General features: G+C 44.1%; 1 protein-coding gene across 2 annotated transcripts in view; it reads left to right on the top strand.

Moving 5' to 3' along the window:
- ANAPC1 (anaphase promoting complex subunit 1) overlaps positions 1-17,404 on the top strand; it is a 160,915-nt gene that overhangs the window by 110,469 nt on the left and 33,042 nt on the right. For both annotated transcript variants that reach the window (XM_068232285.1, XM_068232284.1), the window contains 3 exons: positions 7,442-7,635; positions 12,765-12,851; positions 14,493-14,610. In XM_068232285.1, coding sequence (XP_068088386.1) covers positions 7,442-7,635; positions 12,765-12,851; positions 14,493-14,610 — 399 coding nt within the window. The remainder of the gene's footprint in view (positions 1-7,441; positions 7,636-12,764; positions 12,852-14,492; positions 14,611-17,404) is intronic.

Raw genomic sequence — 17,404 nt, 5'->3', positions numbered from 1 at the left:
GCACCTACCTAATCTAACCTACGCTGGGGGGCAGCTACCTAATCTAACCTATACTGGGGGGCACTTACCTAATCTAACCTACACTGGGGGGCAACTACCTATCTAACCTATACTGGGGGGCACCTACCTAATCTAACCTACACTGGGGGGCAGCTACCTATCTAACCTACACTGGGGGGCAGCTACCTATCTAACCTATACTGGGGGGCACCTACCTAATCTAACCTATGCTGGGGGGCAGCTACCTATCTAACCTATACTGGGGGGCACCTGTCTAATCTAGCCTATACTGGAAGGGGGGGCAGCTACCTAATCTAACCTATACTGGGGGGCACCTATCTAACGTATACTCAGGGGCACCTACCTATCTAACCTATACTGGGGGGCAGCTACCTATCTAACCTATACTGGGGTGGGCAGCTACTTATCTAACCTATACTGGGGGCACTTATCTAACCTGTATTGGGGGCACCTAGCTACCTAGCTAGCCTATACAGGTGACAACTATACTGGCTACCTATATTGGAGACACCTACCTAAATGACCTATACTGGGGGCACCTACCTATCTATCTAACCTATGCTGGGGGCAACTATTCTGGCTACCTATATGAGAGGCACCCACCTAGCTAACCTGTACTGGGGCACCTACCTATCTAACTTATACCGGGGGCGCCTGCCTATCTAACCTATACTGGGGGCAACTATACTGGCTACCTATACTGGAGGCACCTACCTGGCTAACCTTTAGCGGGGGCAACTATACTGGCTCACCTATGCCTGGCTACTCATACTGGGGTACCTATTCTTGGCTACCTATACTGAGGGGACCTATACTAAGTGAAACTAGACCTGGCTAACCTATACTGCGGGCACTCATACCTTGCTCGGGGGGGGGGGCGCAATTTTTACACCCTCGCCCTGGGTGCATTTTAGCCTAGAAACTGCACTGGGTTGTGTTTTGGTTTTGGGGAGGTAAGTCCACCCTTGCCCCCAACTTTTATCTGTTTTTACCTATGATCTATTTTTACTCTGCTGGCGCCTCTGTTTCCATTGCAATTATTTTTATCCACCTGGTGAATGGGTGAACACCCCTTCTACAGAGAGCAACTTTTTAGCCTGAGTGGGGACAGGCCTAATATCCCCATAAGTGCTTTAAGTGGTTGCCTGAACTCGGCATCCCGTACTTGTGAGTATATTTCTTATTGCTGCTACCTTGGCATTCCTTTATCATCAATAATACACTATTGGGGCTCTCGATTGTGTTTTTCCTTTCTTTTACATACTGTTTTCAGAAGAGTTGGATCTTGCCATTTAGACTGAAAACAATTTTATTTGCTCAGTAGATTGAATGCTATTAGTGCTTTATCTTCTCGGGACTCATCCTGAGTTGGTGTCTAGGTTTTATTTGTAAATCGACCAACTGTATGCCAATAGAATGGAATACTGTAAAGACCTTTATATCATTAATGTTGACAATCAGTTACCTGGATAGTCATTCATGTAGCAGGAGAACAACAATCATCTTCAATGTACCTTGTGTCAAAAAATTCTCACAAATGCCCCCTGCTCAGGCACTGTTAGTTGTCCCTTCTTTCTTCACAGAGCTGAGCAGGATTGAAGCTAGGTATTGTGTTGTCATCACTTCAGAGGTTTGATTTTACCGAACATTTTGTTAAATGTGTATTCATTAACCAGCTGAGCGGTTTGGACGAGCTCAGCTCGTCCAACACCGCCAGCGGCTGCCGCTCAGGCCCTGCTGGGCCGATTTTAATGAAATAAAAAGCAGCACACGCAGCCGGCACTTTGCCAGCCGCGTGTGCTGCCTGATCGCCGCCGCTCTGCGGCGATTCGCCGCGAGCAGCGGCGAAAGAGGGTCCCCCCAGCCGCCTGAGCCCAGCGTAGCCGGAACAAAAAGTTCCGGCCAGCGCTAAGGGCTGGATCGGAGGCGGCTGACGTCAGGACGTCGGCTGACGTCGATGACGTCACTCCGCTCGTCGCTATGGCGACGATATAAGCAAAACAAGGAAGGCCGCTCATTGCGGCCTTCCTTGTTTATTCTGGGCGCCGGAGGCGATCGGAAGATCGCCTCCGGAGCGCCCTCTAGTGGGCTTTCATGCAGCCAACTTTCAGTTGGCTGCATGAAATAGTTTTTTTTTTATTTAAAAAAAACCCTCCCGCAGCCACCCTGGCGATTTAATCAGAACGCCAGGGTGGTTAAAGCTATTACCGCATAGCAAGCTTAAATTACAGGCCAGTGAGGTAAATTACCAATGTGTGCGGTAAATACCTCAATAAATGTCAAGAAATATCAATTTACAAAGATTAGAGCATTTAGTAAAACCAAGTGTGAAGTGAGGTTTTCATCCACCGCTTTGAGATGTCGTTAACCAACAATTGGGATTCGATAAAATGTTACAAAATGTTACAAAGCAGCCAGCCAATAGGAGGAGTCGCCAAATCCTGCTGCTTCCTCCATTGGTGCCGATATACTGCCGGGTGGAACAAGTTTTCCTCCCCCAGCCAGCAGAGAAGAGAGCTGGCACAGGATGCGGTTTCCCCTGCAGCACTTTAGACAATATCCCTTTAGACTCCTGCTCCAAGATGCCGAGGAGCAACTGGTGAAATCATCCAAGCCTTGGGTGTCTCATGTTCATTGAAAGTTTATCTAGGCTGCTATTAAAAATAAAATGTTAAGAAAGACTGACCGATTCAGAGGGAAAAGAAGGGGACATGCCAGTCTAAAGGGATGCTGGGGATGCCTCTTACTATTGTAATGTTGTCACAGCACAGAAGTGGGAGAACATCACTGTAGTGGAACACAGCTTGCTGCCAGACCTACTCCACAGTGGGTTAGAATTCTACTGTTTAGCAAACAGGTCTTAGTGAACTGAAGCTATGTTTTTCGGGGAATTACCAAACTTCTACAGCATGTGTGAAATCTTAGAGTATACTAAACAAAAAAAAGTTTTTCTGCATGAGGTAATTTTACTTCACATGAAATTTTTACAAAACACGTCTTAGTGAATCAGGCCCATTGTATTATTGCCATTTTAACACCTTTATAACTAGGGCCCAAATTGTTTTTAAATACATAAATCCAATGTTAAATTGTTTGTGTTACATGTGCTGTTACCCTTGTGTGCGAATTGTTTTTTTTTTTTTTAAATGGAACATTTTTTAAAGCGTAACTGTTAGGCATTAAATGCAAAATACATTTTCTATTGCAGGGTGTTACACAGCAAAAAAGGGTGCTAACAAGGCAATTCAAACATTTAAAATCAATCTTACTTTTTTCCCTGATAGGTTTTTCCTCCTCATGCCGCCAGGCTCTAAGAGAGTACGCACGGCCGCAGAAGAGAAGTGACAGGCAGGCTGAATCAGCCTGATTGGCTGAAGCCTCTATCACTCACCTCTGCGCTGCGATTGGCCGCCTTGTCTCCCCTTCACTGCGGTGGATCTAGCCGTTGTTAGAGCGCAAGGAGGGGGGGCAGAGGCTATCTCCTGTCTCTCCTCTGCCCCCCTCCTCTAATAGCATGTCCACTCGGTCTCCGCCCGCCTGCTGCATCTGCCACCGTCGCATTCCCCTTCTTCCCCGCACTGATCAATTGGGAAGGGTAAAGGCGGCGCACACAGCCTCACCTAACAATGGTTCCAGGCGCTGCAGTTCCCCTGTATACTCTCTGCATTGCCGCCGGCGGTAGTGCAGAGAATAGATGAGAACAGCAGCGCTTGGAGCCATTATTATGTGAGTCTGTGCATGCTCCATTTATCCTCCCCACTGTGCTCAGAATAAGTGCGGGGAGGAGGGGGATCGGGAGTGAGGGGGGGGGGGAGAATCTACCCTAGGAACCAAGATAGCCACTGCCAGGAGGGGGATAGTTCATTAAGAATATTAAAAAAAGAATGAAATCTAATAGGTGGACAGTGCAATACATCTGTTATGTAAGTAGAGCAAGTATTTATCTAGTTACATGTGTATTTCTTTAGGGGGACATATTATGGCTAACAGTTGTTCTTTAACCACTTCAGCCTACAATGTCGAAAATCGTATGCATCCAAGCATACACCAATTCATTCGCCAATAACTTTATCGCTACTTATCACAATTAATTGGTCTATATCTTTTTTCCGCCACTAATTAGGCTTTCTTTGGGTAGTACATTTTGCTAAGAATTATTTTTTTCTAAATCCATTTTAACAGGAAAATTAAGAAAGAAGTGGAAAAAAATTCATTATTTCTCAGTTTTTGGCCATAATAGTTTAAAATTAATACATGCTACCGTAATTAAAACTCATGTATTTTACAAAAAATAAAATCTTTTATGAACTCACCATACTCCTAACGGAATACCTTTGGGTGTCTTCTTTCTAAAATGGGGTCATTTGTGGGGTTCCTATACTGCCCTGGCATTTTAGGGGGCCCTAAACCGTGAGGAGTAGGCTTGAAACCAAATGTCGCAAAATGACCTGTGAAATCCTAAAGGTACTCATTGGACTTTGGGTCCCTTAGCGCACTTAGGGTGCTAAAAAGTGCCACACATGTAGTACCGCCGTACTCAGGAGAAGTAGTATAATGTGTTTTGTGGTGTATTTTTACACATACAGATGCTGGGTAGGAGAAAGATCTCTGTAATTGACAATTATTTGATTTTTTTTTACACACAATTGTCCATTTACAGAGAGATTTCTCCCACCCAGCATGGGTATGTATAAAAATACACCCCAAAACACATTATACTACTTCTTCTGAGTACGGCGATACCACATGTGTGACACTTTTTTGCAACCTAGGTGCGCTAAGGGGCCTAACGTCCTATTCACAGGTCATTTTGCCATTTTGAGGCATTTGGATTCTAGACTACTCATCACGGTTTAGGGCCCCCGGTTCACGGTTTAGGGCCCCTAAAATGCCAGGGCAGTATAGGAACCCCACAAGTGACCCCATTTTAGAAAGAAGACACCCAAAGGTATTCCGTTGTGACAAAAAATAAAATCTTCTATGAACTCACCATACTCCTAACGGAATACCTTTGGGTGTCTTCTTTCTAAAATTGGGTCACTTGTGGGGTTCCTATACTGCCCTGGCATTTTACGGGCCCAAAACCGTGAGTAGTCTGGAAACCAAATTTCTCAAAATGACTGTTCAGGGGTATAAGCATCTGCAAATTTTGATGACAGGTGGTCTATGAGGGGGCAAATTTTGTGGAACCGGTCATAAGCAGGTTGGCCTCTTAGATGACAGGTTGTATTGGGCCTGATCTGATTGATAGGAGTGCTAGGGGGGTGACAGGAGGTGATTGATCGGTATGATTGAAGGGGGTGGTTAGAGGGGAAAATAGATGCAATCAATGCACTGGGAAGGTGATCGGAAGGGGGTCTGAGGGGGATCTGAGGGTTTGGCCGAGTGATCAGGAGCCCACACAGGGCAAATTAGGGCCTGATCTGATGGGTAGGTGTGCTAGGGGGTGACAGGAGGTGATTGATGGGTGTCTCAAGGTGTGATTAGAGGGGGGAAATAGATGCAAGCAATGCACTGGCGAGGTGATCAGGGCTGGGGTCTGAGGGCGTTCTGAGGCTGTGGGCGGGTGATTGGGTGCCCTAGGGGCAGATTAGGGTCTAATCTGATGGGTAACAGTGACAGGTGGTGATAGGGGGTGATTGATGGGTAATTAGTGGGTGTTTAGGGTAGAGAACAGATGTAAACACTGCACTTGGGAGGTGATCTGACGTCGGATCTGCGGGCGATCTATTGGTGTGGGTGGGTGATCAGATTGCCCACAAGGGGCAGGTTAGGGGCTGATTGATGGGTGGCAGTAACAGGGGGTGATTGATGGGTGATTGACAGGTGATCAGTTGGTTATTACAGGGAAGAACAGATGTAAATAATGCACTGGCGAATTGATAAGGGGGGGGGGGGTCTGAGGGCAATCTGAGCGTGTGGGCGGGTGATTGGGTGCCCGCAAGGGGCAGATTAGGGTCTAATCTGATGGGTAACAGTGACAGGTGGTGATAGGGGGTGATTGATGGGTGATTGATGGGTAATTAGTGGGTGTTTAGGGTAGAGAACAGATGTGAACACTGCACTTGGAAGGTGATCTGACGTCGGATCTGCGGGTGATCTATTGGTGTGGGTGGGTGATCAGATTGCCCGCGAGGGGCAGGTTAGTGGCTGATTGATGGGTGGCAGTGACAGGGGGTGATTGATGGGTGATTGACAGGTGATCAGTGGGTTATTACAGGGAAGAACAGATGTAAATAATGCACTGGCGAATTGATAAGGGGGGGGGGGGGGGTCTGAGGGCAATCTGAGCATGTGGGCGGGTGATTGGGTGCCCGCAAGGGGCAGATTAGGGTCTAATCTGATGGGTAACAGTGATAGGTGGTGATAGGGGGTGATTGATGGGTAATTAGTGGGTGTTTAGAGGAGAGAACAGATGTAAACACTGCACTTGGGAGGTGATCTGATGTCGGATCTGCGGGCGATCTATTGGGGTGGGTGATCAGATTGCCCGCAAGGGGCAGGTTAGGGGCTGATTGATGGGTGGCAGTGACAGGGGGTGATTGACGGGTGATTGACAGGTGATGGACAGGTGATCAGTGGGTTATTACAGGGGGGATAGAGGCATACAGTACACTGGGGGGGGGGGGGGGTCTGGGGAGAATCTGAGGGGTAGGGGGGTGATCAGGAGGGAGCAGGGGGCAGTTTAGGGTTAAAAAAAAACAGCGTTGACAGATAGTGACAGGGAGTGATTGATGGGTGATTAGGGGGGTGATTGGGTGCAAACAGTGGTCTGGGAGGTGGGCAGGGAGGGTCTGAGGGGTGCTGTGGGCGATCAGAAGGAAGGGGGAGGGAGATCGGTGTGCTTGGGTGCAGACTAGGGTAGCTGCAGCCTGCCCTGGTTGTCCCTCGGACACTGGGACCACCAGGGCAGGAGGCAGCCTGTATAATAGGCTTTTTTGTATACATTACAAAGCCTATTATACGCATTGTGAGCGGCGATCCGGGTGCTAGTAACCCGCCAGCACTTCCGAACGGCCGGCGGGTTACAGCGCGAGGGGGGCAGAGCCAGTCGCCAGCGGCTGATCGCGTCATTCGCCGCATAACCACGCCCGCCACCGCCGATGGGCGTATTGCGGTCGTTTGGGCCCAGCCCTTGCCGCCGCCCATTGGCTTAAGGCGGTCGGCAAGTGGTTACAGTGTAGGTTTGCAGCTTCTGTCTGGCATTCAGCAGGCTTTCATTTCTTATTTTGGAATGGTATTTTCCATGATAAGCCTTGTACAGTCAGTTTGGGTGTTTTTTTGTTTGTTTGTTTGTTTGTTTTTCTTCTTACTGTTTGCAAAGTTCCATTCACATTACTTTTTTTTTTATTGATATCTCTGAACTGTTTGGCTTTCAGAATAATCACATAGCTTTCTCTTGTGTCATGCTTTCTTCTAGACAGGTCACTATAACCTGGAGACGTGCCTTAGTGTGGTACTCTTATCTCTCGCTATGGTAATGGCTGGCTCTGGCAACCTCAAAGTTCTACAGTTATGCAGATTCATGCACAAGAAGACTGGGGGAGAGATGAACTATGGTTTCCACCTGGCTCACCACATGGCACTTGGGCTTCTGTTTTTGGGTGGGGGAAGGTGAGTAGCATTTTTCTACAATAATGATGATGATGATCATGATCTGAATTTCTCTATGAACAGGGATACAGCATCCGTATGACCATAAGGAAGATTTTAGTTCTTCACTATAGATGTTAATTGCTGTCTGTGTGCCGGCTGAGGAGAACTTTACTTACTTTTCATATTTTGTCTGTTGAGGTACAGTGGGGTGCGAAAGTTTGGGCAACCTTGTTAATTGTCATGATTTTCCTGTATAAATCATTGGTGGTTATGATAAAAAATGTCAGTTAAATATATCATATAGGAGACACACACAATGATATTTGAAAAGTGAAATTAAGTTTATTGGATTTAGTGTGCAATAATTGTTTAAACAAAATCAGGCAGGTGCATAAATTTGGGTACCACAAAAAAGAAATGAAATCAATATTTAGTACATCCTTTAGTAGATCCTTCTTTTGCAGAAATTACAGCCTCTAAACGCTTCCTGTAGGTTCCGATGAGAGTCTAGATTCTGGTTGAAGGTATTTTGGACCAGTCCTCTTGACAAAACATCTCTAGTTCATTCAGGTTTGATGGCTTCCGAGCATGGACAGCTCTCTTTAAAGGGAACCTAAATTGAGCGGGATATCGATGTTTCCTTTTAAACAATACCAGTTGCCTGGCAGGCCTGCTGATCTCTTTGGCAGCAGTAGTGGCTGAATCACAGACCTGAAACAAGCATGCAGCTAATCCAGTCTGACTTCAGTCAGAGGACCTGATCTGTATGCTTATTCAGGGGCTGTGGCTAAAAGTATTAGAGACACAGGATCAGCAGGAGAATCAGGCAACTGGTATTATTTTAAAAGAAAAAATATATATCCTTCTCCGTTTAGGTTCCCTTTAACTCACACCACAGATTTTCAATTCTATTCAGGTCTGGGGACTGAGATGGCCATTCCAGAACGTTGTACTTGTTCCTCTGCATGAATGCCTTAGTGGATTTTGATCAGTATTTAGGGTCATTGTCTTGTTGAAAGATCAGCCCCGGCGCAGCTTCAGCTTTGTCACTGATTCCTCGATATTGGTCTCTAGAATCTGCTGATACTGAGTGGAATCCATGCGTCCCTCAACTTTGACAATATTCCCTGTCCCTGCACTGGCCACACAGCTCAACAGCATGATGGAACCACCACCATATTTTACTGTAGGTAGCAGGTGTTTTTCTTGGAATGGTGTGTTGTTTTTCCTCCATGCATAACGCCCCTTGTTATGCCCAAATAACTCAATTTTAGTTTCATCAGTCCACAGCACCTTATTACAAAATGAAGCTGGATTGTTCAAATGTACTTTAGCATACCTCAAGTGGCTCTGTTTGTGCTGTGGACGGAGAAAAGGCTTCCTAGGCATCACTCTCGAATACAGCATCTCCTTGTGTAAAGTGCACCGAATGGTAGAATGATGCACAGTGACTCCATCTGCAGCAAGATGATGTTGTAGGTCTTTAATGCTGGTATGTGGGTTGACCCTGACTGTTCTCACCATTCGTCGCTTCTGTTTTTCCGAGATTTTTATTGGTCTGCCACTTCGAGCCTTAACTTGAACTGAGCCTGTGGTCTTCCATTTCCTCAAACTGTGGAAACAGACAGCTGAAATCTCTGATACAGCTTTCTGTATCCTACCCCTAAACCAGTGATCTGCAAACTTGGCTCTCCAGCTGTTAAGGAACTACAAGTCCCACAATGCATTTGCCTTTATGAATCATGACTGTGGCTGTCAGACCCCCCGCAATGCTTTGTGGGACTATTAGTTCCTTAACAGCTGGAGAGCCTAGTCTGCAGATCGCTGCCCTAAACAATAATGGTGAACAATCTTTGTCTTCAGGTCATTTGAGAGTTGTTTTGAGACCTCCATGTTGCTACTCTTCAGAGAAAATTAAAAAGAGAGTACAATTGACCCCCTTAAATACTCTTTATCTTAATTGGATTCACCTGTGTATGTAGGTCAGGGGTCACTGAGCTTACCAAGCCAATTTGAGTTCCAATAATTAGTTCTGAAGGTTTTGGAATCAATAAAATGACAAATTTATGCACCTTCCTAATTTTATTTAACCACTTTACCCCCGTCCGTACAAATTTCTCCGTCCCTTTTTCCATCCTTTAACCCCCAGGGACGGAGAAATCCGTACTTTCCGCGCTCCCGCCGCTGCCTGCGCTCCCGCTCGCTCTAGTGCGCACTCCCATGGGTAAACACGCCACCGGCCGCTCACCCGGAGATCAATGAACGGGAAAATCCATTCCCGTTCGTTGATCTAAGCCCCGCAATGATCCTTGTGATCATTGTGAAAAAAAAAAAACGTTCCCAGCCTCCTAGTACTTCCTCCAAGCGTCTGGAAGGACGCTTGGAGGTCGCATTAAACAAAAAGTTACTGTTGCCATCTTGTGGCCAAATAGTAAAACTACACCCTAAAGCATTTTTCACATCCAAATACATTACTTATACACAAAAAATTAACTCATTACCTCCCACACTCCCCATTTTTTTTTTTTTTTTGTAATTAAAAAAAAAATTAAATTTACAATTAAAAAAAAAATACATAAATAGTTACCTTAGGGACTGAACTTTTTAAATATTTATGTCAGGAGGGTACAACACTGTTACTTTATAAACTATGGGCTTGTAATTAGGGATGGATACAAAACTGAAAAAAATTCACCTTTATTTCCAAATAAAATATTGGCGCCAAACATTGTGATAGGGACATAATTTAAACGGTTTTATAACCGGGACAAATGGGCAAATACATTTCATGGGTTTTAATTACAGTAGCATGCATTATTTAAAAACTATAATGGCTGAAAACTGAAAAATAATGATTTATTTCCCACATTTTTCCTATTTTCCCATTAAAACATATTTAAATTAAAATAATTCTTGGCATAATGTCCCACCTAAAGAAAGCCTAATTGGTGGCGGAAAAAACAAGATATACCGCATATACTCGCAAACAAGCCGACCCGCATATAAGCCGACCCCCCAACTTTTTCCTGAAAAACCAGGAAAAAATGATTGACCCTCATATAAGCCGGGGGTAGGAAATGCTGGCCGTGTGATCCCCCCCAGTGTGTCCCAGTATAGTTAGTATAGTGCCCAGTATGGGTAGGTAGTGCCCAGTATAGCTAGTGAAGTGCCCAGTATAGCTAATATAGTGCCCAGTATAGCTAGTATAGTGCCCCAGTATAGCTAGTATATTGCCCAGTATAGCTAGTATAGTGCTCAGTATAGCTAGTATAGTGCTCAGTATAGCCAGTATAGTGCCCAGTATAGCTAGTATAGTGCCCCAGTATAGCTAGTATTGTGCCCCAGTATAACTAGTATTGTGCCCCAGTATAGCTAGTATTGTGCCCCAGTATAGCTAGTATAGTGCCCCATTATAGCTAGTTTAGTGCCCCCCATAGCTAGTATAGTGCCCAGTATAGCTAGTATAGTGCCCCCCATAGCTAGTACAGTGCCCAGTATAGCTAGTATAGTGCCCCCCATAGCTAGTATAGTGCCCAGTATAGCTAGTATAGTGCCCCCCGCCTCAGGCAACCCCCGTCCCCCTGCGGTCGCCGCTGCTATTAGCTTACCCTGCGGCTGCCGGCTTCCAATAGTGACCTCTCCGTCTCCCGGGCATGTAAATAGATCACAGCAGCTCGCTCCACGGCGGCTGCTGTGTGATGACAGGAAGCTGTAGGGAGAGCGGCTTCCTGTAACGGCGATGTGTATCGCCGTTGCTATGGAAACCGCTCTGCCTACAGCTTCCAATCCTGTCATCACACAGCAGCCGCCGTGGAGCGAGCTGCTGTGATCTATTTACATGCCCGGGAGACGGAGAGGGGACTATTGGAAGCCGGCAGCCGCAGGGTAAGCTAATAGCGGCCGGGGGGGGGGGGGGGGGGGCCTACGACCACCGACCAACGTGACTCGCAAGCAAGCCGACCCCCCAACTTTTGGCCCACTTTTGGGGGGTCAAAAATTCGGCTTGCTTGCGAGTATATACGGTAGTTCATTTAATTGTGATAAGTAATGATAACGTTATAGACAAATGAATGGAAGGAGCGCTGAAAGGTGAAAATTGCTCTGGTGCTCAAGGGGTAAAATCCCTCAGTGGTGAAGTGGTTAAACAATTATTTCACACTTTCTGTAAATCCAATAAACTTCATTTCACTTCTCAAATATCACTGTGTGTGTCTCCTATATGATATATTTAACAGACATTTTTTTATCGTAAGAATCAACAGTTTATACTGGAAAATCATAAAAAATTAACAAGGTTTGCCAAACTTTTGCATCCCATTGTATCTATGGTACTGATTCACAAAGTTTTTCTGTTAAAATACCTCCCATTACTTATTAACTCACAATTTATCTCTCCTTAAAATGACTTAAAGCTATGTACTCACCTGCAGATATCTTCATGAGCTCTGTCACCCAAGGGATCAGATACCGATCCCTGCCAGGCAACAGAGTAGCTATGATGATACATGCGCGTCGTCAGCCTCTGGCGGACAACACGTGTTTCTATGCAGAGGGACAATGACCTGAGCGGTTTCCGGTGGATGGGGGAGCATGGAGAACAATGGGGTCAGGCATCGATCAAGATCTGACCGGACAGATCTTTAACGATCGACCTGTGGTGACTGTGCACACCCACCAAGATCTGCTGTTATTAGAACGATCTGTCGTTTGTCTGCAGCAGTTTAATTGTGAGGTGAGTATGGACCTTTATTTATGATTATTTCCTTATCTGTTTATCTCACGCATTAGCTCTCCTTACTGTTAAGGTGAAAAATAAGTAAGCTTTGTAAATCAATCCCCATGGGAAGAGAAGAATGTAAGTGAAATTCTGTAATGGCAATTTTATCTTGGAAACCTTTTCTAATTAGTCATGAAATAGTTAGGTTTACATTTAATCTTAATCCGTTTTTAATAAGAACATCCTCTTTCTTCCATTGTATGGCTCAGGCCAAAGTTACTGAACTAAATTTCACAGTTTTCAGAAGCATCGGGCACCTTGCCATCTCATTTCAGTAATACCTAGTTTGACAAGTCCAGAATAATTAGTTAAAAAAATTTTTTAAAAAAATACAATAATTTGTCAATGTCTTGCAATGTTATATTTTCAGGTATTCACTGAGCACCTCAAACTCTTCAATAGCAGCTCTGTTGTGTGCCATTTATCCTCACTTTCCTGTACACAGCACAGATAATAGGTGAGTATAGCCCTGGATGTCTTCTTTATGTCAATGTTAATCTGTGCTCTTTTGTTTTATTGTTTTGATAATAATGCCTAAAGATAGCCATTTATCTCTCGACTTGGCGGCCTATCGACCATCTGATTAAATAATTATCGAATCGACTAAAAAAAAGGTGCCGCCAAGAGAATGCCCAATTGATGATGCGACCAATTTCGATCTGACATTGGTCGCATGTATACTTCGGGTAGTCGTGGTCAATTTGGTGTGCGGCTGTAACAGCGAGCAATATCGGGACGAATCGTAACGAAACCCACGGCAATGTTCCCTGTAGGTTTTCCTGAAGTTTCCATATGGCACCAGCAATTGCTTATCTCTGGCTGTTCATTGACCCGGGTCACAATGATGAGCTCCAGCGAATAATACAATGTGAATGGTTGGCCATAAAAGTTTTTTTTTATGCATTTAGAGTGATATTGTGATGTGTAGAATTATTGTTGTACAACTGTATTAGTTTTGATCTTTGCAGAGCTGTACTGTATGACACATTTAAGCCGGGTAAATGTCATTTAGTTCTTGTGTTAGCTATTAGGAAGCCTGGAGCTTTGTTCATGCAGGGAGTTGGCTTACACGTTCGCTAAACTGCATTCCATCTTAGCCATAGAAATCTGTATGCCCTGTAATTTGCATTCCTTTGCATTCTATTACATTAATTCAATTCACTAATACCAGCTCATTTCAACTTGGCAGATTGGAAGTACATGGTAAGTAGATTATTATAAAACATTCCATATGTTTAGGCAATGACTAGGAGGGTTAGAGGATGGGGTAGGTAGAGGTTAGTTTATGTGTGTGTAAGTGTTGATATTGGGAATCAGATGTGGTTACTCTTAGGAAGTGGGTTATGGTTGGGTATCATTTAGGAGTCATGAAGGGGGTAACCTGCATTATTTGTCTTATCTTGTCCTTGGAACTGCAATTACAAAAACTGTGTTGAGGTACATAAAATTCTAGCATCAAGAATCCTCTTTACCACTGGCTGTTGGGACACGAGGTCTGCAAGATGCATCATTTTCTACCCCTAACTCCACTACCTATCCCAACCATAACCTCCTTCACTGCTTTATAATGGCTAAGCCTAACATCCTCCTCTCCCATGACTTGCACTAACTGGAATCCCCAACCCACAGTAGCCTGACCCTGTCACTAATTTCTCCCCCAGACCCTGTCACTAATCTCCCCCAGACCCTGTCACTAATTTTTCCCCAGACCCTGTCACTAATCTCTCCCAGAACCCATCACTAATTTTTCCCCCGGAACCTGTCGCCAGAGTCCCCCAGAGCCTCCCCCATCCTCCCTCACACCAAGAAATAGCGATACTTTCCTATCGGCATGCAAATTGCACATTTCTATAGGACTGGCCACCCAGATAGATAATCTGGGTGACCAGTCCTATAGAAATGTGCTATGTGGTTAATCATGTTGTCCATAGCAAATCATTAAATCCCTACTCAATTTAGTAGGGTTAGAGCAATGTTTCATTTACTCTAGTTTTTAATCATCTGGATAAGTCTCTCAAAACGTTCTATCTGTTTAGTATGCTTTGTTCTTTTTAAAGTCACTGTGAGTAACAACCATGATATGTTTGTGTGTATACAGGTATCATCTGCAAGCTTTGCGGCACCTCTATGTGTTGGCTGCTGAGCCGAGGCTTCTGGTCCCTGTTGATGTGGATACAAACACACCGTGCTATGTATTGCTGGAGGTTACTTATAAGGTAAACTATATCTTTGCTAGCAGAAAAGCTAGTATAAAAGGGTGAATAACTATAAATGCTAACAGTGGCCATCCTATTTCCTATACTGTAATTATATTTCCCTCTACAGTATTTGTAAAGACACCCGTTTGTTTGTTTTTCTTAGAACTGTAGTTAATGGGTGCTTTTCTCTGGGCTATTCACATTTGGAGGCAGTTGAACTTATTTCATCAATGAAAATCTAGAAGCCGTTTGCTTTATGGCATTTTATTACACTTCCTCTAGTACAGAGCTGTTATGTTCTGTGACTTCAGCAATCACTTCTCAGTTATTGCAGGGGACAAGGCAGGGTTCACACTGTAAACAGATCCTTTTTTCATCCAGTAAACGTATCAGTTAGTTTCATTGGGCATCAGTTCTTCATCTGGTTTTCCACTCCATTTTCACATTCCCACTTGCTCTGTACCTGTCATTATGTTCCTGTGCCACAGCTGTCCGTTTGGGGTTCTTGCATGCTAGAGACGCCAGTATACCAATCCGTGAGCCCCATCAGGAACGTATTGGTTTGCTAAAGACCTATTGGAATCCTTCCTGAGCACCAGGGAGGGTTTTCATTGGTCCAGTACTCAGTGAACAAACTAAAACCCTGGGGAGGCACCATTCCCATTGGTCTTTTGCAAACCATTTGTAGCCTGATGCCTCTGATGGGGCTTGATCAGATTGATATATTGGCGTTTTTAATGTGCAAGGACCCAAATAGACAGCAGCAGTAGTGGCGGCAAACCCAAATGGACAGTGGCAGGTGAGTATTTTGCGAAACATACGCAGCGAGTAGCCTGGTGGAAACAGACACCATCCGCTCTCATTGACTAGCATTGATTCTATTGGACTCCGTCGAAATCCATTTCATCTGGCCGATCCAGAATTATCTCAGACCACCCATACTAGCGTTCCAATTCTTTCCACTATGTGAAATAGTTTTATTGCCAGTTTGAACGTTGCCTAACAGTTGATTTTGACATGGAAAAGTCTTCACTTCCTCCTATATCAATAAATCTATATAAGAGCCAGTCAATATTGGTATTGGAATGTGGAGCACTAATTTTGAATCTGAATATCACATGCACTAATAGTTTTGATTTGATGTCTCTTCATTGTGGAAGAAGTATGATCTGTCATTGTTGTAGAGGGAGAAGGGAATGACCGTGGCTTCACTGGTTTTCTATGTATATTGTGGCAGGAAAATGGTTCGCATCCAGACGGTAAAACACATAATGACATATACCCATGCATACGGTAGTTTTTTCCCACTTTCCAATTAATAAACGCATGGGGCACCAGTACCCAATATATAAAAAAAGGGTAGTATGCATTACGTTGTGCAGTGCTTTGCATTTTTTTAAACATGCATCTTTTCTGGATCTTGTGTGGGAGGATGGTTATGCACCTGGGAACATTTCATAACAAAATCGTATTGTACTTACATGTATCTTTACCAGGTCACTGTATAGCAAGCAGAGATTCCTGGTCTCCAGCAGGGTAGACATCCTAGACTGAGATATATAATGTCTACTATTCATTTTCAGAAGTTGCTGAAAAAAAATCAGTATTCCTGCATCTCCTGTTGGAATAACAACAGAAGTTTAGTTTCTGTAATTCTGTGTGGTCTTATTGTCACCAGATTGCCAGCAAAACTATCAAACAGTATCTGCCATTGATAATTAAACACTGTCACAGACTCCGTGCTTAAATTATTCATCCGGCGCCAGACTCCAACAGCTGAGTATAACCAGCTAACTTTCACAACTGCGGATCATTGAACATGAAGTCTTTTGTAAAGCAAGTATTTTGTGAAGAAGGCAGCAGTATTCCCACCCAGTATTGATGCTAATTAGGGATGGTCAATGAGATGCAAAGATTTCTGAGTTGATGCAAATGTATGCAAATTTGTATACAAATATATGCAGTTTGAAAATGGATCAATCAATTCAAACCCAGGTTTAAATTAATTGGTCCATTTTCAAAGTGCATCTTTTTGGTCATCCCTAGTGTTAATAGGGCACAAAAAGGGCTAGAATGGATATGATCAGGATATTCAGAACTGTATGTTTGTATGGTATGTTGCTGTTGTCCGCTATTACACACCTACTTTGACCTAAATCTCAGGCTCTCTTATGGAGGGGGAGTTGGGGAATATGTAAAGTATGGTGTTCTGTCTGAATACAGCCATGATTAATCTCTATGTCTGCAATAAGTTAGTTCCTGTAGATGCCTTCTCAAACCAAATACAATGTGTGTTGCGTCTTTAGGTGTTTAGCAGATAACTCTCTGTGTGACCTGTCTTAAACTGGGTCATTTGCACTATGCAAGTTGTGCCAAAAGTAAGCTTTGCTTCAAGTCACAGGCAGGCGGAGCATTATCAGAAATAAACTATTGACCTCGGGCCAGGCGGCCGTAAAGGACAAATGAAGCTGAAAGAGGAACTGGAGTCAAAATAACATAATTAATAAAATTACTTTTTTTCTTTATAGTATCCAAGTATAACTGATTTGGTCAGTGTTTGCCCATTGTAAAATCTTTCCTCTCCATGGTTTAATTTCTGGAATTTATTACAAACAGCAACATTTTTTAGTACTGGCAGGTAATATCAGTGGAATGTTTTTGTTCTGAGAGTTCTAAAACAAATAGAAAATATCTCTGGACTCCCTGATGCTCTGGGGGAGAATTCTGCTTAAAAAAACACCTAGGCTAGGCTTCAGTGGGAGGGCGGGGCTACATACCAATATACAGCTATATAAAGCTATTGGAAGTGTTT

This window comes from Hyperolius riggenbachi, chromosome 4 (genome assembly GCF_040937935.1).
Source record: "Hyperolius riggenbachi isolate aHypRig1 chromosome 4, aHypRig1.pri, whole genome shotgun sequence".
Taxonomy (NCBI): Eukaryota; Metazoa; Chordata; class Amphibia; order Anura; family Hyperoliidae; genus Hyperolius; species Hyperolius riggenbachi.
The sequence above is the reverse complement of the archived record's forward strand: the minus strand, read 5'-3'. Positions and strand labels throughout refer to the sequence as shown.